The sequence below is a fragment of the Lithobates pipiens genome, unplaced genomic scaffold (genome assembly GCF_037356315.1).
Source record: "Lithobates pipiens isolate NorthernLeopardFrog02 unplaced genomic scaffold, aLitPip1_a1.2 Scaffold_6, whole genome shotgun sequence".
In the NCBI taxonomy this organism is placed as follows: Eukaryota; Metazoa; Chordata; class Amphibia; order Anura; family Ranidae; genus Lithobates; species Lithobates pipiens.
The window spans coordinates 9,454,625-9,478,198 of NW_027507881.1; the positions used below are offsets into that span (position 1 = coordinate 9,454,625).

At 43.4% G+C, this 23,574-nt stretch overlaps 1 protein-coding gene across 2 annotated transcripts in view; it reads left to right on the forward strand.

The window, feature by feature from the left end:
* LOC143958220 (immunoglobulin superfamily DCC subclass member 3-like) overlaps positions 1-23,153 on the forward strand; it is a 319,528-nt gene extending 296,375 nt beyond the window's left edge. The window contains exons 13-15 of one of the 2 annotated variants that reach the window (XR_013270102.1): positions 2,753-2,945; positions 13,375-15,094; positions 15,126-23,153. Coding sequence is in view for 1 of the 2 variants with exons in the window: in XM_077467717.1 (XP_077323843.1) it covers positions 2,753-2,945; positions 13,375-13,506 (325 nt within the window). In the remaining variant the exon portion in view is untranslated. Of the gene's footprint in view, positions 1-2,752; positions 2,946-13,374 lie in introns of both variants that reach the window. The other variant, XM_077467717.1, reaches the window with a different exon arrangement.
* The last annotated feature ends 421 nt before the right edge of the window (positions 23,154-23,574 follow it).

Consider the following 23,574-nt stretch of genomic DNA (forward strand, 5'->3'; position numbering starts at 1 on the left):
AAAATAGGGGATAGTTTTATGGCAGTTTTATGAATTTTTTTTTTTTTACTAGTAATTTTTATCATGACTGCGACATTATAGCGGACAGATCGGGCACTTTTGGCACTATTTTGGGACCAGTCACATTTATACAGCGATCAGTGCAATTAAAAATGCATTGATTACTGTGTAAATGTGACTGGCAGTGAAAGGGGTTAACCAGGAGGGGGTGCTGCAGTGGTTAAGTGTGTCCTAGGGAGTGATACTAACTGTGGCGGAGAGGGGCTACGCGTGACATAACACTGATCACTGCTCCCGATTACAGGGAGCTGTGATCAGTGTCACTAGGCAGAACAGGGAAATGCTTGTTTACATTAGCATCTCTGTTCTTCGTGAGACAATCGCGGGTATCCCTGTGGACATCGAGTCCGAGGGACCCACGATCACACTCATGGAGCTTGCCCGCAAGCCTCTTCTTAAAGGGTAACGTAGAGGTACGTGATTCTGACTGTACGTGCCCTTCTGCCGAAGTAGATCTGCGTGAAGTGGTCAGCAAGTGGTTACATTGTTTAAAAATAACACAACAATAAAATCAGTCTGTATATGCAGTAAAGCATGCTTGTTATACTCACTGTGGAACCTAAGGGGTTAATCCTCTGCATTGTGTAAAAAGGCTGTTTGGTCCTGTCTTCTCTGATCCTCCCCTTCTTCTACTGTCCCCAATCCATCTGCCGATTAAACAGAGCACTCTGCACATGCTCACTTTGGTGTGTATTGCTAGAGTTTTTTTTTTTTTTTCTTGGGAGGCTGCATGTGATCAGCACAGGGCCAATCAGCACTGTCCAGACAGAGGTTCAGGGGTCCTGCAGTCTCATAGGACAGTCAGAGGAGAATGGAAACTCCTACTAACTTTAACCAAGGGAGGAAAAAGCACAGGTGCCAATCTCAGTGTAGTAAGTTGGTGAGTTTAATACACATGTGGAATAAGGGTACTGGCAAAGGTAAAATGTCAGTAGGTATAGAGCATACGGCAGGGATATGCAATTAGCGGACCTCCAGCTGTTGCAGAACTACAAGTTCCATCATGCTTCTGCCTCTTGATGTTACATGCTTGTGGCTGTCAGTCTTGCAATGCCTCATGGGACTTGTAGTTCTGCAACAGCTGGAGGTCCGCTAATTGCATATCCCTGGCATACTGCGGGAGACCAGATATAGTTAATGCTGGGTCCTGGGTTTTGTAACACTTTAAATACATAGATATAACCAGCCTGCTTGTAAAATAATACATATACATTTTATATATATATATACATATACATATATACATATACATATATATATATATATATATATATACACATATATAGATAGATAAATAGCTAGATATTTTTTTTTTTTTTTGTGAGTGTGGGTGTTCTGGGTAGAGCTGCACGATTAATCGTCAAGAATCGTTATCGTGATTTTTTTTCCCGTTACGATCTTGACTAAAGTGTTTCACAATTCTGTCTATGCAAAGAATTCTCTCTGCTCTTCTGGAGCCACAGCCCTCAAAAGAAAGGAAGGAAGAAAAAAAAAAGGGCATTCTTTAGCAGTGGAATTTAAGTATAAACATTGTAACAATTTGTCAATGGAATAGACTTCGGTGTGTAAATGAGGAAAGTTTAACCACTTAAACACTAAACCTTTTTCTGACATTTGTTGGTTTCAAGTTAAAATCTTTTTTTTTTTTTTTTTTTTTGTTAGAAAATTACTTAGAACCCCCAAACATTATATATATATATATATTTATTTTAGTAGAGACCCTAGAGAATAAAATGGTGGTTGCTGCAATATTTTATGTCACACTGTATTTGCACAGCGGTCTTTCAAATGCAATTTTTGGGGAAAAAATTACTTTGATGAATAAAAAAAAAAAAAAAACTAAACAAGTAAAGTTAGCCCAATTTTTTTGTATAATGTGAAAGATTATACGTTGCAAGAATCGTGATCTTTTTATTCTAAGCAAAAAAATCCTGATTCATATTTTGGCCAGAATCATGCAGCTCTAGTTCTGGGTAAAAGTTACTTCCACTTGAGGGAATTCTAATCCACCCAGTTATTTTTGCAGGCCATTTCCTTTTTGTTTTTGTCTTTTCTATCTTATGCCGCGTACACACGGGCGGACTGTCTGTCCAACTTAGTCTGTCGAAACACATTTCAGCGGACAGTCCGCTCGTGTGTGGGCTTCAGCGGACTTTTTCAGCGTGCAGTCTGGCGGACTAAGTATTTCGGAATTTCCGTAATTCTGTCCGTCATACTTTGGTTTCAGCGGACAATCCGCTCGTCAGTATGCTAGTTCAACGGACTAAGAATGGCGCATGCTCAGAAAGGATTTACACGGCGAAAGGTTGCATTGCTGTGTATTGGACTTCCTATTTCTAGTCCCGTCGTACGTGCTGTACACGTCATCGCGCAAGCTTTCGACGGACTGTTTGTGCATCCGTGTGTGGTCAAGTCCGTTCATTCGAAAGTATGACGGACTGTCCGTCGGATTGTATGACGGACTAAGTAGGCCATACAATCCGCCCGTGTGTACGCGGCATTAGTATCAATTCCTGGTTAATATGATACAAAACATTTTTAAGACTTTAATTAAAATACCGATTTTTTTTTTTTTTTTTTTACGGTGTTATTCTGGATGATCCTGGCACACTGTGAAATGAAGGCAAGAAGAAACAGGGATGTGACACAGTCCAATAAAGTTCTTGTTGTTTTTCTTTTTCTGGCTTCACAGGCTCATGAAGTGTAAAGCTGCACAGGACCCGATCTCAGCTCCTCAAGGACCTGGAGGTATCAGGCTTTCGGATCGAGCGGATCACAATGGCGACACTCTGAGAGGCGGTGAAATTCCAGAAACCAAGGGCAAAGTCGGTGAACTCAGTGAGATGGAACATTTATTTCACCGCTCACCTTCTCACCGGAATGGGGTAAGACGCATTTATAAATATATATATATATATATATATATAAAAGTCTAGCGCTGTGAAATAAATTAGTATTTAATGAAACAGTGATTTCTATTAAATATACAGTAATTATTCAAGTTCATAAATAAGTCCATATATCAGTGCCAGACCATAATGGTACAAAGGTGAACACCTCCAAATTGACTGAAAGAAATCTTCTGTGCAACCGAATCTACCCGCAGCTCACCAGTGGTAAGTAATAAGGGCTCCTTACCAGAATATGTCGATTTAAACTGAGCGGTCAAAGGGCTCATGCACTCCGCAGCTCAAAGGTGCTCCTACAGGCTTTAAAGTGGAGGGCCACCCTGAAAACAAAAAAATATAAAAAATTACAAAAAAATCAAAAAAAAAAAAAATCAAAAAAAATTTTTTTTTTTACTTACCAGAAATGCCTGTTGCTAGGCACATAATCCTAATCTTCCTCTTCCTCCTCCGCGGAGATCTTCTGTCTTCTCTCCTCGTCGCGGCGTCTTCTGGGTAATGGGTCGCGCTGTGTTCTGGGAACTGTGTGTTCCAGAACACAGCGCTTCCCATTCAGAAAGTGCTGCGGGACTCGCGCATGCGCAGTAGGAAACGGGCAGTGAAGCCATAAGGCTCCACTGCCTGTTTCCCTTAGAGGGAATGGCGGCGCCGGGACCCGAGAGCCGAGGGACGGGTCGGCCTCGGGTGGCCGACATCGCGGGCGCCCTGGACAGGTAAGTGTGTTTATTAAGTCAGCAGCTGCAGTGTTTGCAGCTGCTGACTTTTTTTTATTTTTTATTTTTTAAACGGCCCTCCTCTTTAAACTCTTTTGAGCTCTTATTTTTTCTGCCTAGAAACTCCCCTCCATGCTTGCCGATGTGTCCATGCACACTCATGCCCTGTACACACGCGGTCGGACATTCAGACAACAAAATCCATCGGATTTTTTTCCGACGGATTTTGTGCCAGACTTGTCTTGCAAACACACGGTCGGACAAAGTTGCCAGAAAATCCGATCGTTTCAGAAACGTGGTGACGTTCGTTGGGTACGACGGGACTACGTAGAGGCCAGTAGCCAATAGCTTTCGTCTCGTAATTTAATCTGATCATGCGTGGCACTTTGTCCGTCGGAATTCTCTACAAACGATCGGAAAAAAGTCAGATCGGAATTTTGTTGTCGGAAAATTTAAAATCCAGCTCTCAAACTTTTTCCGTCTGGATTTCTGATGGAAAAAGTCAGATAGAGCCCACACACGATCGGATTTTTCGACAACATAATCCGATCGGACCTTTTCCGTCGGAAAATCCGACCGTGTGTACGGGGCATCACACCTGAGCGTAGCATCTTTGAGCGCTTTTCCCGGCGTTTTATGCGCGATTTTGCTGCGTTTTTTATGCGGGGCTTGCAGCGTTTTTGGGCTTTGCCGCTTTTTTATTAGCCAGTAGAGAAAACGACAGTATTATCTGTTGCATAATTTGTTGATGTTTCAGCTTTTTAAGCTTTTATTTCATCTTTTATTACTATTATTATTATTATTATTATTATTAATTTATTATAATGTTTTTTCATTAAGGGTAAGAGGTTTGAGTTCAGTTTAGTTTGGGGTTAAGATTAGAAATTGTGGTTAGGGGTATTTTTTATTTTTTTTATGTATTATTATTATGATACGAATAATAATAAATGAATAAATAAATGTAAAATAAATAAAAATCATAAATAAATGCAATAAATTAATACTAAGCTGCAATAAATAAATAACCCTTAAAGTGGTTGTAAAGGTTCATTTTTTTATTTTCTAAATAGGTTTCTTTAAGCTAGTGCATTGTTGTTTCACTTATCTTTTCCTTCGATTTCCCTTCTAAATGTTTTTTTTCCTTTGTTTTCTTTGTCTGAATTTCTCACTTCCTGTTCCTCCTCAGTAAACTGTTCAGTAAGCTGTTCTGGCTGACTAAACACCGCTCGGATGATGGTGTGAAGTTTACTGAGGAGAAACAGGAAGTGAGAAATTCAGACAAAGAAAAAAAACATTTAGAAGGGAAATCGAAGGAAAAGGTAAGTGAACCAACAATGCACTAGCTGGCTACTGCCCTCTTAATAGTCCCCTCGTACGTGTTCTACGTCACTGCGTTCAGAACAATCAGATTTTCCGACAACTTTGTGCAACCGTGTGTATGCAAGATGAGTTTGGGCCAAAATCCATCGGAAAAATTCAGACGGATTTTGTCGTCCGAATGTCCGACCGTGTGTATGGGGCATTACACATAATTATTATTACTATTATTATTAATAATGTATTTTTTTGTTCGCGTTTTTTTTGAGAGGAGCTAGAGCCCCAAAGAGCTCAAAAAAACGTGTGAAAACCCACAAAAAAATTTGTTCCAGCTTTTTGTTTTGTTTATACAGTGGTTAAGAAAATACTATCTAGGAGGATTTTTTGAAAAAAAAAAAACGCTTAGAGCCGGTTCACACAGCGGGCGATGCGAGGCGACACGACTCGCCTCGCCTCGCTCTCGCAAGTCGCCCCCGTTCTGTACAATGGAACCGTTCTGAGAGGAGCGACTCGAGTCGCTCCGACTCAGAAAAAAGGTTCCTGTACTACTTTTGGGCGACCTCGGGGCGACTTGCATTGACTTCTATACAGAAGTCATCTGCAAGTTGCCGCTGAGGTCGCGGCGAGGCAAGTCGGAGTCGCCTCGCCTCGCCTGCAGTGTGAACCGGCCCTTATGCTCAAAAAAGCTTGAAGGAGCTTAATAAAAACACGAGAAAGAGCACAAAAAAAGAACAAGCTTCTTCAAGCTTTTATAGAAATAAAAGCTCAAACCCCTGAATCAATCCACCAACACCATCTGTACTAGATGCTCGGCAAGTTGGGCACCTTTACAGCACTCCCCACCAGCAATCCAGAAACACTCAGCTCAACTGGTCACTTCATTTATAAGGGGTATAAGAATAAAAACCTCCATGGGGGGGCGGACAAATCGGACACCTAACTGACACTTTTTGGGGACCAGTGGCACTAATACAGTGATCAGTGCTAAAAAATATGCACTGTCACTGTACTAATGACACTGGCAAGGAAGGGGTTAACATCAGGGGCAATCAAAGGGTTAAATGTGTGCCTAAGTTGCAGAAACACAGGATCAATGCCTTCCCTTTTGACAGAACAACAATCTGCACAATTTACAATTTACACTGATTGTTGTTCTGCCTGTGTCCCGTGTAATCGGCGGGTGCCGGCGGACATCGAGTCCGCGGTGTCAGCCGCTGGGCTTCCGCTGTGTATAGGAGTAAAAAAACGGCAAAGGTAGTGATGCGCAGTACTATGACAGGAAGTTTAGCCTAGAGGCTAATAAGCTCTATGGGCACTAAAAATATTAGGTGATATATATATACTATCGCATAAAGTGAAAATATATGTGTAAAACAGTATGCGTGTTTTATGAGGGGATAATGAGGGACCCTCACCACTATAACATTATAGCATCCAGGATAAAAAACAAATGTAGATGCAAACATACAAAAAGAAAACAATCGCAATATTTAAAACTAGTGATTTCCAATGCGATTTGTTATAGCTGACAAAATCGCATAAAGTGCCAGTGCCAAAAAATAACAAGTAAGTCCGTGCAGATATCCTCTACACCATAAACTAATTAAAACAATATAAATGCAGCAGTAAACAGCTCAATAATTCAATTGTGCAAAGAGTGACAAAAAGTAAAAATCCAAATAAACGCATAAAAGTGTTGGTGCTGAGGGAATAAATGCAAAATCCCTCTAGAATAATATGAAACTTGTGCACAATACCTAAAATATATGCAAAAAATATCAAAATAAAAAATATATAAAAAATGAAAAATACATATGTCGGAAAATGTCCGTTATACTTGTGCGACAACCAGTGGCGATTATATCAAAGAATCGCATAAAGTGCTAGTGTCTAAATACATGTGCACTATATTTAACCACTTCGGTACCGCGCTATTGCCAAATGACGGCATTAGCGCGGACCTACATTTCCGGGACTACGTCTATTGACGTCGTCCCGTGTACGAGCGGCCTGCACGCCCCCTGAGGGGCGCGCGCGGCGCGCTCTGAGATGAGCGAGTCCATGAGACTCGCCTGATCACCGATCCGTGCAAGGGGTCGATCCCGACCCCTTATCACGTGATCAGCTGTCAGCCAATGACAGCTGATCATGTGATAGAACGGAGCCGGTAATCGGTCAGCGCGAGGAGAAAAAAAAAAAGCCGATCACCGGCGGCCGTGTTCGGGACATCAGTCCCGATCACGGCCAGTAATGTAAGCGCTCACCTGCCCCCTGCCAGTGCCCACCTGCCCCCTGCAGTGCCAATTTAATAAAAGTTAGTGCCCCCCGTCAGTGCCACCCAGCAGTGCCCACAGTGCCACCCAGCAGTGCCACCCACAGTGCCACCCAGCAGTGCCACCCACAGTGCCACCCACAGTGCCCACAATCTGCCTCAAAGGTGCTGCACCCCAGTGCCGCCCATCAGTGCCCAGCAGTGCCGCCCAGCAGTGCCGCCCATCAGTGCCCAGCAGTGCCACCTATCAGAGCCACCTATCAGTGCCACCTATCAGTGCCCATCAGTCCCATCTATCAGTGGTACCCATCCGTGCCACCCATCCATGCCACCCATCCGTGCCATCTTATCTGTGCCCATCTTATCTGTGCCGCCTTATCTGTGCCCATCGGTGCTGCCTTATCTGTGCCTATTAGTGCCGCCTTAACTATGCCTATCAGTGCCCACCAGTGCAGCCTATCAGTGCCCACCAGTGCAGCCTATCAGTGCCCACCAATGCAGCCTATCAGTGCCCACCAATGCAGCCTATCAGTGCCCACCAATGCAGCCCATCAGTGCCCACCAATGCAGCCTATCAGTGCCGCCTAATCAGCGCACTTCAATGAAGGAGAAAAATGACCCGTTTGCAAAATTTTAGAACAAACTATTAAAACATGATTTTTTTTTTTGCATCTTTTTTTGTTTGTTTAGCAAAAAATAAAACTCCGAGCTGTAACTAAATACCACCAAAAGAAAGCTCTATTTGTGGGAAAAAAAATGATAAAAATTTCATTTGGGTACAGTGTTGTATGACCGCGCAATTGTCATTCAAAGTGCATCAGCGCTGAAAGCTGAAAATTGGTCTGGGACTGAGGGGGGTTTAAGTGCCCAGTAAGCAAGTGGTTAAAAAGCAATGTAATCGGTGATGATAGTAGTGATGGTGAATACATCCCTCGTGGTCCTGTTGTGTGGTCAGAATATGGGTGTCCCCTTACCTTACAGCTGTAAGGTAACAGCATGTAATATGTATATCATCAGGGTCCCTGGTATTCTTTATCCTTTGAGGTCCTGTTGTGGTGTCCCCAGATCCTGGCGTCAGTATCCTGCCTATTGCGCTGTGTTGGTCCCTTTAAGTAATCACTCAGCAGCATTCAGCGTGGGGGGTACCTCAGCAATTGGTGTGTATGTAAGGGGTTAAAAAGATGAGGAGGAAGGAAGCCCCATAGTGTAGTAGTTTTTAACCATATAGTATTTTATTAAGGTAAAATAATCAGGTACTCACAAACAAAGCAAGTTTCTAATGCAGTGTATAAACGAGCCTCAAGCTCGATTTGCGTCACTTCCGGTAGCGTCCCGACGCGTGTTCGTCACGGTCACGTGACTTCATCAGGGGATCCCTTTTTATTTTTTTATTTTTTAGGTGTTATTTAGGTTTGTTTTAAAACTTACAAAACTTAAAACGAATGCCCTGTACACACGGACGGAAAAGGTCCAATCGGATTATATTGTCAGAAAATCCGATCGTGTGTGTGCTCTATCGGACTTTTTCCGTCGGAAATTCAGACGGAAAAAATTTGAGAGCTGGATCTAAAATTTTCTAACAAAAAAATCCGATCAGACTTTTTCCAATCCTTTGTAGAGAATTCCGACAGACAAAGTGCCACACATGATCAGATCAAATTTCGAGACCAAAGCTACTAGCCTCTACGTAGTCCCATCGCACGCAACAAACGTGACCACGTTCCGAACGATCGGATATTCCGACAACTTTGTCCGACTGTGTGTATGCAACACCAGTTTCGGACAAAATCCGTCGGGAAAAAAATCAGACAGATTTTGTGGTCGGAATGTCCGACCCGTGTGTACAAGGTACTACTTTTAAAACAGTTTGGGGATGGCCCCTTCATGTTCCAACATGACTGCGCACCAGTTGGCAGAGAAAGGGACGGCCTTCCCAGAAGGTTTGAAGCTGTTATAGCTGCAAATGGTGGGCCGACGCAATATTGAACCCTACGGACTAAGACTGGGATGCCATTAAAGTTCATGTGCGTGTAAAGGCAGGCGTCCCAATACTTTTGGTAATATAGTGTAGATCTGTACTCGGACAAAACGAAAAAACTTGATGAACTGCTCGGTCTTTCTTTTGCCATCACTTTTCTATGTTTCTATGAGTTTGTGTTCGGGCACTTGTGTTGCCCAGTCAGATACCCATTCCCCTACCCCCTTCCCTCTTCCATACCCATCTATGGGGCTTTTCTTTCTCGCTCCTTTTCCGGAATTAATTTTCTCCCTCCCAGTCTTAGCCATAAATGTCATAATGTTAGAACAGTTTTCCGTTATGCTACACTTACCAATGTATTGTCGCTCCCTTCTTTGATGGTACCGTACTCCATCTGTTGACCTAAACTCAATACTGTGTCTACACGTAAAACTTTATTGTTGTGTATATTCGAGCTTGACCTCCATGCTTGGAAAACCTAAAAAAAACATTTGTAAAGAAAGTGCAGAATCAGGACATAGTTAACCTTAAAGTGATTATAAAGCCTAATGCCCCGTACACACGATCGGAAATTCCCCGAGCAAAAGTCCTACGTGAGCTTTTGGTCGGAAATTCCGACTGTGTGTACGCTCCATCCGCCAGCAAAAGATTAAGAGCAGGTTCTCTATTTTTCGGTCGGAAAAAGTTCCAATTGTCTGTATCAATTCCGACGTGCAAAATTCCTACGCATGCTTGGAAGCATTGAACTTCATTTTCTCGGCTCGGCGTAGTGTTGTACGTCACCGCGTTCTTGACGGTCAAAAGTTCAGAGAATTTTTGTGTGACCGTGTGTATGCAAGCCAAGCTTGAGCGGAATTCCATCGGGAAAAACCATCCAAGTTTTTTCCGATGGAAATTCCGCTCATGTGTACGGGGCATCAGGCTACTTTTACACTGGGGCGTTGGGGGTGTCGGCGGTAACGTGCCCCTATTTTTAGCAGCGCTTTACCGTAGTTTTTGTGGGGGTTTCTGGCCACTAGCGGGGCGCTTGTAAACCCCCGCTAGCGGCCGAAAAAGAGTTAAAACCGCCAGCAAATCAGCCATGCAGCGGTGGGGGGCGCTTTAGGAGCGGTGTATACAGCTCCTGCAGCGCTGTAAAGCGCCTCAGTGTGAAAGTAGCCTTAATGTTTTTACCTTAATGCACTCCTTGCATTAAAGTAAAAAAATGTTTAGGTACTACTATCCCCCCCCTTTTACTTACCTGAACCCTCATTCAATCCAGCACTGTGGTGCCAGTCTACAGCGACTCTTTCCCCCTACTTGCTGGTCTCCCTTTGCTTGGCTGAGGCTTTGGCTCCCACTGCTACCATTTAAAGCCAGTGATGAGTGATCGGAGGGGGGGGAGGGGCGCTGTCTGTGTCTATAGATGCAGGTAGCAAGGCTTGGGAGTGACCTTGCACATGTGCCACTGAGGAGGATCCCAAAAGAGGAGGATCAGGGTTCCTCTGTGCAATTCCATTGCAGAGAGCAGGTAAGTATAAACCTGTGTAGCACCCTCTAGCTAGTGTGCTAGTGTACACAGTTTAGTTGTTAGTGTAGGTAAGTTGTCTTGGCTGAGAGCCAGGCCTGGATTGAATCTGGGTCAGGGATTAGTGACTCAGGGAGGCTGGATGACTCATTCAGGCAGTTCTTCTGGTGCCTCCCCCTGTTTTCTGGAACCTTGGAGAAGCTTCCAGAAGTAGTGGGCAGAGGTTAGGAGGGGCTGTTTGGAATATTTATGAGGGCCCCAGCCAATCCACAGCAAATGGGCTGGCAGGGGGCAGGCCACTTCATAAATAGCCATGAGTCATGCCAGCAAGGGCAGTAGAGTGGAAGATGGAGATGGAGTGCTGAGGAGGCTGTTGGTGGCCCTTGAACACATGGAAACCCTTCCTGGAGGCACAGCAGCAAGGAGAGGACAGCAGGAGCAGGTCAGCATGTCCGGGAGATCTCCTCAGAGTAAGCCGGGAGGCAGGGGTGGACTGACAACTCATGGGGCCCCCGGGCAATAGGAGATTATGGGGCCCCCAGGCAATCCAAGATTAAGGAGCCACACAGTATACACACACACACAGTATACAATCACACAGTATACCCATACATGTACACACAGTATACACAGACATGTTTCTATTGGCTGAGAAGGTACTGGAGAGGAGGGGCAGCTATAATCTCAGGATTTTTAGACCAAAAGGATGGTAAGGGACATTTCAGAGACAGATGTAAAAAAAACACAGATTTTTACATACTGTCCCTGGTTTTAGTGAGGCTGGCAACCCTGATGGGGCCCCCTAGTGGCTCGGGGCCCTCGGCAAGTGCCCGAGTGGCCCAATGGTCAGTCCGCCATTGCCGGGAGGGCTGGTGAGTGTCAGTCTGGAGAACTGTGGGGAGAAGTTAGCCTGGAGGGCTGATGAAAAAGGGCGGCTGCAACCAGGTAGGTTGGCAGTGCCTGAAGAGGTGATGTTGGGAGCAGTGTCAGCCTATCTGTATCTGTATACATGTATAGGAAAAATTGTCCCTGAAGTCTGTTTGAAGTCATGTGGACATCCCATAAACTCCCATCCTTATCCAAGTTTCTTACCCTCAATAAAACAAAAAAAAAAAACAGTCACTGACTGTCTTCCTGCCTGGCTGTGCAGGATGGGGGATCCCATTCTACTTGCGTCTCCTTATGGGGTGCGCTACACCGGTTCGTTATTTTAGAAAGAAAAAAATTGAATTTCCAACACTTTAATTCAGCCCCCTCAGTACCACTAGGTCCAGATGGACATTTGTGTAGCAACATTTAATTAAAACTGTGCTTCATTGATTTCATCGCTCAAAAACCTAGGGCAGTCACAGAACAATGATGACATTTGGGAAGACCCAGTACATTTTGCCAGGTGAAATATATGGATAGGAACATAAATCTGTCGGCTGTACCAACATTTGTTTTTTGCGTAGGAGCAACAGAATTTTAAAGAGTGTCTGGGACACCCTTTATGACTACCACTGTATGAGCCTTATGTCGGAAATATTTGTCAGGTTAGACCAGACTTTCTCAACCTTTTCAACACAGAGGAACCCTTGAAGTAGTTCTCCGGTCTCGGTGAACCCCTTCTAACAATTAGAAATCTACAAACTCATGATACATTAGTGTGATGGTCAATTTGAAGAATGGTCCTTACACTTGTGGTCATTGGGAAGAATTTTCTCCTTACAGATAGCTAAAAAGATCAATGGTATCAGTGGGAACTTATCTGAGAGGCAGAAATTGCCCAATGCTGAAGGAACCCCTACAGCCTTTGGAGGAACCCTAGAGTGAGAGGTACCCTAGTTGAGAATCACTGGGTTAGACCAAGGTTCCTCACCCAGGGTTCCATGAACTCTAGGGTTCCTCCATAGTTTGCTAGGGGTTCCTTGATCAAAGAGCAATTACTGTCTCTCAAATAAGTTTCCACTGACAACATTGGTCTTTTTTGCTCTCTGAAAGGGGGTAATTCTTCCCAATGACCACAAGTGTAAGAATCATTCTTCATCACTGACCATCACACCAAATTATCATGAGTTGTAGATATAGTATTTTTTAGCAGGGGTTCCCTGAGACTGGAAACTTTACTTCAATAATTCCCCTGTGATCATGTTGGGCCTTTTAGCCATGCTCAAAGCTGGTGAATGGAAAATTTCCCTGCTGGTACTCAGACTGTGGTAGCCGGCGTCTGAGCTTTAATTCAAAAGTATAGACATGCTGAGAGGAAGACGCCGCTCAGACCGACCTGCTGCTCTCGCAATATGCGACCTCAGGCAACGCTGCTTCGGGCCTCACCTCTGATGCGTTTTGCCCCGCTCACCAGGGTTAGGTCACAAAGGTCCCCCCCGGTGGGCAGGGCAAAACGCGTCAGTGGGGATGGCCAGAGTAGCGCTGCCAATGGCCACACACTGTGAGAACACCGGGTCAGTCTGAGAAGCGTCTTTCTCTCCTCAGGGGTTTCCCTGTATTGAAAATGTTGAGAAAGACTGGGTTACACCATGCACGGGAAGGCACTCATTGTTTGATTTAATAGTTAACACAGACTGTCTTTCAATGTATACGTGAGGCCTTTAAGCACTAACCACTTTTTTCTCTTTCAGCAACAGTCTACTCCATCTTGTCATCTGGATGAAATGCTGGTGTCCACCATCACTCCAGATGAAATCAGCTTTACCGAAGAAGACCCTCCGGGGCACCTTACATCAAGCCTTACAGCCACAACCAAGGACTGAACCTTCTCCGATCTTTCTCTAAAGCTGGTCCTGAATCCTTGCTGCTCCTTATCAACCTAGTCTGACGGAGCTTTTTTTTTTACACAATCTCAGGTCTCCATTTTTCCAAACCTTGTGATCCCTTTATATCCTTTTGATAGAATTTTGTACTTTTTTATTATTATATGTGAGAATGCGGCACTTATAGACTGTTACTCTCCAGAGACTGTTGGCAGCCGTCTCTTTGTTTTTTTTTTTTTGTTTTTTACTATCACTACATGGAAATTGCCTGCTGGAAGCCCTCTGGCGGCAGGACCTACAGGTTTTTTAGAGAACTTACCTCTTTTCATGTCACTACCCACTGATAATTCTGATATGCTCTTTTGTATTCTTGTGTCAGATGATTGTTGAGGCTCCTGGGAATAACCCAGGGATGTCTGCTGCTTTTGTAGCCTGGTTGGACTTTTTAATATTTCATTTTTTTTGTAGTTTTCATTCATTTTTTTGTTTTATATTTTGACTTGTTATGAGACGGATATAGACTGTAACAAGAATCCGTACGCAGAGGTCATTCACCAAACCTACCTCAACCGGGATGAATGTTTTCAAGTGTGATCTGTCTGTTATTCTTGATTGCTTCATACATGTCCAGCATGCATGTGTGCCCCGGCAGTGGATTATTATTATTTAGGTTTTTTTTATTTTTTATTATTTGGGTATTTTAAGGGAAAAAAATGCATGAATAGCTTAGTCTGTCTAATGCCGCGTACACACGGTCGAACTGTTTGACGTACTTAGTCCGTTGAAACACATTTCAGCGGACAATACGCGCGTGTGTGGGCTTCAGCGGACTTTTTCAGCGTGCAGTCCGGAGTACTAAGAATTTCGGTTTTTCCAAAAATCTTTCCGTCGTACTTTGGTTTCAGCGGACAATACGGTCGTCAGTATGCTAGTCCGACGGACTAAGAATGGCGCATGCCCAGAAAGGATTTACAGGGCTTTGCTGTGTCTTGGACTTCCTATTTCTAGTCCCGTTGTACGTGCTGTACACGTCATCGCGCAAGCTTTCGTCGGACTGTTTGTGTATCCGTGTGTGGTCAAGTCCGTTCAGTGGAAAGTACGCCGGATTGTCCGTCGGATTGTATGACGGACTAAGTACGTCAAACAGTTCGACCGTGTGTACGCGGCATTAGTGAGCCACCTAATGAGGAATGTGTGGTAGGAATGCCTGTCTAATGATTCAATTGAAGGAATTTATTACCCCATAGTTTTTTTTTTGTTTTGTTTTTAATACCAAGCCCTTACTTGTACCATTCTAGGCCAGACCTCATTCTATCCATGTTGTAAAGCATATCTACCATATCTTACTGCTTGTGCAAGTTATATTGCCCAAGGAAATTCTGAATATGTGTAATATATGTTGTGTAGGGTGTGTCTGGGTCACCAACCTGCCATGTTGGTAAAAGCAAGCAGTCTTTATTTTTCAAAGGGTAAATGAAAACCAGCTTAATTTCAGCATGAAAACAAGCAGAACAGTCCATCAACCTCAGGTATGATGCAAATCTTTGACTCACCGCCAGCAGAACCTTGTCCCATAAGAGGGTTTGAAGTCCCCACCTGCTCCAGGGGTCCAAACAAAGGTCCCCACAGCTCAGCAGTGTCTCCTTAGCCCAAATAGTACACAGCTCCCTCTCACAAGCGTGTTCTGCTCCACACCACACCTCATGAACAACTGCTGACTGCTTCCTGTCCTTTTCAGCCCTATCTTGCAGGGGGGGGGGTTAACACTTTCAGGACTACAGGATCCGTTGTTCTGGTGTATTCAGTCCGGCAATCATATAGTGTCTGCCCCGTACTGCGCATGCACAGCGCTCGCGCAGTAGGGAGCAGAAGAAGCTTTGGAAAATCTCTGAAGATGAACGGCGCCTGCACCGGAAGTCGAGGTGGTAGCCCCACCATCCAAGCGGACATAGGGCTGGTAAAATTAGAGGGCCCCTCGCTGGCTCGCTTCGCTTGCCACGCTTCAGACTCGGCCTCGCTGTGCTCGGCTCTTTTATATTCCAACTCTATGTCCACTTGGATGGTGGGGCTAGAACCTGGACTCATGGCGCAGGCGCCGTTCATCTTCGGCTATTTTCGGAATCTGTGAGTGCTGTGTACTGCACATGCGCAGTACACAGCGGACACTATCCGATGAGAGACTGTATATGATAGGACACCGTAACCAGGCTTGGAGGTTCTTTCCCATCAAAACTCTTTCCAAGCCTCTAGATTTTGGGTCCCATATCAGAACTTAATAATTCTTGGAAGGCTGGAAAGTTTTCCTTCTCTTCTCTTTCGCCTGCATGGGTGAGAATCTCTAAGTACTTCAGCTGCTTCTTGACCACAACCCAGATAATGATGATCTATATCTGGCTTCCAGGACTCATCCCTCACATCATGTACAACATTCTCAAAATCATTTCAGCAATCAGCATTATATCACCCTCCTGTCTAAATTTTGCTTTGGGTGGTTACCCGTGCTACCCCTACTAAACTTCTGAGCTATATTAAAATAGTTATTTCAGTTGTAGGTAGTGCTAATAAATTGAATCATTCAGTGGACTGGTTTCCTATATATTTTCATGCCCACCAACAAGAAATCTCCCTAATGAGGCTCCTAGCTTTCTTCTTGCTTGTGATGCCAAGCTGAGAAATCTGACTTCACTGATTGTATTCTTAGTAAAACAACAGTCCAGCAGCTTGGGAAAGACACAATTTTATAATGGTCACATTAGGCAGAATGGGGTGAGAACACTTAGCCCTTGTACACACGATCGGAGATTCCGACGGAATGTGTCCGATCGGACCGTGTTGTCGGATATTCCGACTGTGTGTGGTCTGCATCGGACTGTTTCCGTCGGAATATCCGCCGGACCAAATTTTCCAACTTGCCGGAAATATTTTCCGACAAAATGCTCCGATCGGACATACTCTGATCATGTGTAGAGAATTGCGATCGAACAAAGTGGCACGCATGCTCAGATCAAATTCCTACATCAAAGCTATTGGCTACTAGCCTGAACGTAGTCCCGTCGTAACGAAATAACGTCATCACGTTCTGAACGATCGGATTTTCCGACAACTTTGTCCGACCGTGTGTATGCAACAGTTTCGGACAAAATCCGTGGGACAAAATGCGACGGACAAAATCCGACGGATTTGGTTGTCGGAATCTCCGATCGTGCGTACAAGGGCATAGACTACTACCAAACTTTAAGAGACACAACCAGAAGTGACAGGAAATCTCATCAAAGTGAGGAGTAATCCCACCTTTAACTGCAGTCACCAAAGCAGATTGGGAGTTTTGAACTGAGGAGGGAATGTTTTGGATCCCTATCAATTTTTACCACAGTCTGCCCCCTATTAATGAAATATACCCCCACTTCCTATTCTGGAAACACAACCAGAAAGAAGAGGAACAAATTGGGCGGTTTGTATTGAGTGGGGAAGAGTTTGAATTTTTGATTTTTTATTTCTGTCTGTCCTCCATTGAGGAAATTTGCCCCTACTTTCCATTCCAGAGACACAGCTAGAATTGATTTTAGCAAAGTGAGGGGGAATCCCACCTTAGACTGTAGTCTCCAGCACACATTGGGAGTTTTGTACTGAGTAGGGAAGGTTTTGAATCTTTATCACATTTTTATCCCTGTCTGTCCCCCATTGAGGAAATTTACCCCCAGTTCTTGTTCTAGAGACACAACCAGAGGTGAGATGAAATCTCATCAAAGCGAGGGATAATCCCACCTTTGAGTGCAGTCTCTAGAACAAATTTAGAATTTTCTGTTCTAGTCATGTACCGGTGACATCCATAAAATTGAAAGTAAGAGCACACCCCCCCCCCCCCCCCCCTTACAGGGACAAGGACCGAAATAAATAACTAAATAGGGTTCTAAAGTAGTTGTATCCCTTATATACCTACACTCTACCCAAGAATTGAGAAAACATTTGGCTAAAGGAACCTAAGAAACAAGGATCCCTTCACCAGAATCCTATTAGAAAGACAAGGCAATCCTCTAAAATGGATGCCACTGTGAAGAACAAAGGATGCCACCACCAAAATGTTATTAGAAAGATATGGTGGTCCTTTAAAATGAATGCCACTATAAAGAACAAGGATCCCATCACCAAAATACTATTAGAAAGACAAGGCAGTCCTCTAAATTGAATGCCACTATAAAAAACAACGATCCCACCACCAAAATTTTATTAGAAAGACATGGTGGTCCTCTAAAATGAATGCCACTATAAAGAACAAGGATCCCACCACCAAAATGTTATTAGAAAGATATGGTGGTCCTTTAAAATGAATGCCACCATAAAGGACAAGAATACCATCACCAAAATCCTATTAGCCCCTGTACACACGGTCGGAGATTTCGACAACCAAATCCGTCGGATTTTGTCCGTCGGATTTTGTCCGTCGGATCTTGTCCGAAACTGTTGCATACACACGGTCGGACAAAGTTGTCGAAAAATCCGATCATTCAGAACGTGATGACGTAATTTCGTTACGATGGGACTACGTTCAGGCTAGTAGCCAATAGCTTTGATGTAGGAATTTGATCTGAGCATGCGTGGCACTTTGTCCGATCAAAATTCTCTACACATGATCGGAGTATGTCCGATCGAACCAGTTGGTCGGAAAATATTTCCAACAAGTTGGAAAATTTGGTCCGACGGATATTCCGACGGAATCAGTCCGATGCATACCACACACAGTCGGATTATCCGACAACACGGTCCGATAGGACACATTCCGACGGATTCTCCGACCGTGTGTACAAGGGCTTAGAAAGACAAGGCAGTCCTCTAAATTGAATGCCACTATAAAAAACAACGATCCCTCCACTAAAATTTTATTAGAAAGACATGGTGGTCCTCTAAAATGAATGCCACTATAAAGAACAAGGATCCCATCACCAAAATTTTATTAGAAAGGCATGGTGGTCCTCTAAAATAAATGCGACTGTAAAGAACAACAATCCCACCACGAAAATATTGTTGGTAAGACATGATGGTCCTCTAAAATGAATGCCTCCTTAGAAACCATTTTTCCATCTCTTCTGTCTGAAACATGTCAACACAGAAGAAACGTGGGTCATCCCTTTCCTCCTTATGTGGCTCCTAAATAATAATGTTGTTTTGAGGTAACATTCCCTTCATTACAATGATTTACTTTGAAGTCCAATGTGATGCACTTCCAAACTTTGAACACACAATTGCTACCTCATTTTTTAAGACTTGTTTTACTTCTTTTGCTTTTGTAGGAGTTGAGCTATGCGTATTGCTGATGTGTTTTTTTTTTTGTGTTTTTTTTTGTAAGTGTGTGAGAGTTGTATTGAAAGAGAATCATCATGGTGGTGACTATAACCTTTTTTCATCTTCTTTGTCTCTGGCACTAGTCTAAAGGGGAAGTATCGTCAATAGATTTTGATTAATGCCATGTTTTGTTTTATTTATATTTTTTAAAGGGATTTCTTTCATTGTAACTTACAATTAAGCCCTTTTTCTCTCTCGAGCTGCTCATAAGCTGATGGTGGACACAGACATCTCAAATTAGGTTTACCCCAATCACAAGGCACTCATTTAATCTCTTATGAAAAAAAAATGAGCTCCTCCTTTGTGTCACTACTCATAATTATAATTATAAAAGGATACTTCAGTTTTGGGTAGAACTCTTAATGGCCCATCAAACTTTTATAGCCTTCTGGAATTTCAATGGTAAAATATTTACAGCTAGAAGAGTCTATCTGCAGTGACCATTACACTTGATTTATTTATTTTCCCAATGGAGAGGTGTAAAGGGAATTCCACTGCACAGATATTGTAGATGGAAGAAGCTGGGGGTTAAATCATCCAACCACATCCATCCATACTAGAAAAATAAAGTCTCGTTTTCTTTCCAGAAAAAAAAAAAAACGAGGCTCAGCATATTAACCTCTTGCCGATCGTCCTATAGCAGATTTACAGCCACAGCACGGCCAGGATGTGCAGAATCATATATATATATAAAATTCTGAACTTCCAGGTAGGGGGCACCTGTGCACACTGTTCGCACACACCGCTTCTGCAGATCAGAGGGTCCTGCCAATGGATATCCACCGACACCCGCCAATACTCGAGAAAACACACAGAAGGGAGCTCTGCCTATGTAAACAAGGCAGATCTCCGTTCTGACGGGGGGGGGGGGGGGGGAGTGATGGGTTTTCATTCCTTGCAAAGCAGAGAAAGAAAATCCATCACTTCCCTCAGTAAAAGCACAACACAAAGTATAAACACAGGCTAGGCACACAGTTAACCCTTTGTTAAAAACAAGGGTAGTGGGTTTCTGGGCTAACTATAGAAATAATAATATATAAAAAGCAGCCAGCACAGTTTGTTGATCGTCAAACAATAAAAAAATATAAAAGTCCAAAATGCAGCACTTGAATTCACATGAAAGTTCTTTCAATAATTGGATAGAAGGTAGTATAACCCTTTGATCACCCTAGATGTTTAACCCCCTTCCAAGCTAGTGTCATTAGTACAGTGACAGTGCATACTTTTTAGCACTGTTTATTGTATTAATGTCACTGGTTCCCACAAAGTGTCAGTTATGCCGCGTACACACGATCGAATTGTCCGGCGTACTTAGTCCGGCAAACAATCCGGCCGATAGTCCGGCGGACTTTATACCGAATGGACTCGGCCACACACGGACACACAGAAAGTCCGGCGTTTGCTAACGCGATGACGTACAGCACGTACGACGGGACTAGAAAAAGGAAGTTCAATAGCCAGTAGCCAATAGCTTCCTTTTTCGTACTCGCTTCTGAGCATGCATCATTCTTAGTCCGCTGGACTAGCATATTGACGAACGTATTGTGCGCTGAAACCCAAGTCCGGCGGAAAGATTGGACTGCAAAAATACTTTCTAAGTCTGCCGGACTTTACGCTGAGAAAAACACACGATCGAATTGTCTGGTGAAATGCGTTTCGGCGGACTAAGTACGCCGGACAATTTGATCGTGTGTACGCGGCATTAGTGTTAGAATGTCCGCCGCAATATCACAGTCCCACTATAAGTCGCTGATTGCCGCCATTACTAGTATAAAAAATTTAGAGAAATTAGAATAAATAAAAACTCCAGTATATATACCATAGTTCGTAGATGCTAAAACATTTGCGCAAACCAATCAATATACACTTAGGGCCGGTTCACACTGCAGGCGAGGCGACTCCGACTTGCCTCGCCGCGACCTGCCGCGACCTCAGCGGCAACTTGCAGATGACTTCTGTATAGAAGTCAATGCAAGTCGCCCCGAGGTCGCCCAAAAGTAGTACAGGAACCTTTTTTCTGAGTCGGAGCGACTCGAGTCGCTCCTCTCAGAACGGTTCCATTGTACAGAACGGGGGCGACTTGCGAGAGCGAGGCGAGTCGTGTCGCCTCGCATCGCCCGCTGTGTGAACCGGCTCTTATTGGGATTTTTTTTGTTTAACCAAAAATATGTAGCAGAATATATACTGTATTTCCCTAAATTTATGAAGACGTTTGATTTAAAAAAAAAAAAAAAAAAATTTATTGGATAGGTTTTATAGCGGAAAGTAGAAAAATATAGTTTATTTTCCAACATGTTGGTCTTTTTTCGTTTATAGCGCAAAAAAAATAAAAAAGTTAAAAGGTCCATAAGCCGCACATCATGAAGCAGACCCATGTGCATGAAGTGAGATAAATGGTAGCCTTAGCGCTGGGAACATGATTAAGCTCCAAGGGGAGGAACGCACTGGGGCCGCGGCCTGACTGGAGTCCGGGCTGAGGCTGCCATTCATCTCACTTCATGCACATAGCTCTGCTTTCATGATGTGCGGCTTATGGATCGTTTCCTTTGACATTGCTGCAGCTTGGAGCTAGGCGGGTCTAGTTAGATTTTACCTTTCTACCTGAGCGGTACCTACATTTTGTCTTTTTTGGGTCGCAAAAAATAAAAACCCCAGTGGTGATATAATACCCCCAAAAGCTCTATTTGTGAGGGGGGGAAAAAATTTATAAATGATATTTCGGTAGAAGGTCGCATGTCAGTTAAAGGAACGCAGTACTGTATCGCAAAAAAAATGGCCTGGTAATGAAACGACTGGAGGGGCGTAACACATCTAAGGGGCCTTTCCGGGCAAATAAAGAGCAGAGCTGAAGCCATCTTACATTACCTGGTTTAGTTTTGGTTACAGTGAATCTGCGTCCTGTGTTGCGGATTGGTTGCCCTTTTTCTGCACCATAAAGGATAATAACTGATCAGTACACCTACCTTAGTCACGGTGATGATGAGTGGAGGGGTAAATCTATTTGTCCTGTCTGTGTACCACAAAAACTGATAGAAAGAGAACAGAGATTAAAAAAAAAAAAAACTCAAAAACATTGCAGTGCCTTTTTTTAATATTTACCTTGGAACGCATCCGCCAGCAGTCTAAGGAGCGATGCAAAAAAAAAAGAAAAAAAATGTACATAATATATACTTCCTCTTCAAGGTTTCCAGTGCAAATGACAAAAAGAAGACGTCGGGGCTAATTTATTACATGAGCAAAGACAACCGGATCCGTAATCCAGGGCGGCCAAAAAAAAAACTGCGAAATCTAGTTGGCCGTTTTTGCCGACATCTCCACTTTCTTTGCTTCAGTAAATAAGCCATCCATCTGGGGGGCGCTCATGCATAAAACCAGCTAAAGGAAGAACGTTTCCTAAAAGTAGCCAGTTAGATTCTCTTACTCATGTTCCCAGTGCAATTTGATTGGCTGCGATGGCAAGGAACGGTTCCTCCTCTAATTTTTTTTTTTTTTTTTTTTTGCATGGGCCCCCGTCTGTTTTTTTTTTTTTTTATGACGACAACTGACGCTGAGGGCTGAATCATTCCTGTGGTTTTATATAATACAAGTTTTTACTGTAAAGACTTTAAAAAAAAAAAAACAACAAAAAAAAAAAAAACTTGATGCTGTAATCTCATCGGATGGCAAAATGGGTTGGAAAAAAAAAAAAAAAAAGACACAAATGTGAAAAGTGTGACATCTGGGTGGACCTCCTTTGCGGTGAAGGGATTATTGTACCTTTGTTTGGTTGGTGCTAATATTGTGGACAAGAGTTGATGTACATAAGGCACTTCTGAAGACTATGCTCACTTTCTTCATTTGCATGCAAAATCCCCGGAATCCTAGTCTGCAGCAGGATGTTTGCGGGGCGTCTGTGTGAAGCGGCCCCCTCGGTTTCTGCTGTGATTTGTGGGAAAGACGTTATTATCATGTTTTTTATATTATTATAACTGGAGTCTGTCCTTGGCCTGAGACCGGACTTTACCAACCTCGAAAATGTGCGAGTGCATCCAAGAGGATCTCAACGGGTGTTCAATGGAGGCCTCCATTGCTGTAGACTTCCAGTTACTGTAGACTGGTAGAGCGAGGAGTTGTTTTAGACTTTTTTTGGTGTAAGTTACCTGCAGTGAGACCGTCTCTATGAAAAGACTCAACAGCGACCCTACAATGTGTCCTCATTTTGTCACACATCACAACAACCCTAATGTTCTCGATAAAGCCCAAATGATTACCCTGTCCTTTATGTAAAGAAATGTCTTTATAGATAAGGAATAAATCTACTGACTGGACCTTTTTTTTTTTTGCTCATTGGATTAATTTACATGTTGAATGTGATACAAAAAACAATGTGTCGGGATCCACCGCTTTTTTCCTTTTTCTATTTCCGTGTGTTTCTTGTTTATTTGCCTCTGTGGAAATAAAAGTGTGTCTCTAGGTCAGGGGTCTCTAAACTTTTCAGAGTCATCCTCACATCAGGATCCCCATCGGTGTTCCCCCCTTGCATCAGGGAATATATCAGATTTCCCCTTACATCAAAGTCCCCATCGTAGCCACTCTAAGCCCTTGTACACACGGTCGGAGAATCCGACAGAATGTGTCCGATCGGACCGTTTTGTCAGATATTCCAACTGTGTGTGGTCTCCATCGGACTGTTTCCGTCGGATTATCCGACGGACCAAGTTTTCCAACTTGTTGGTAAAATTTTCAGAC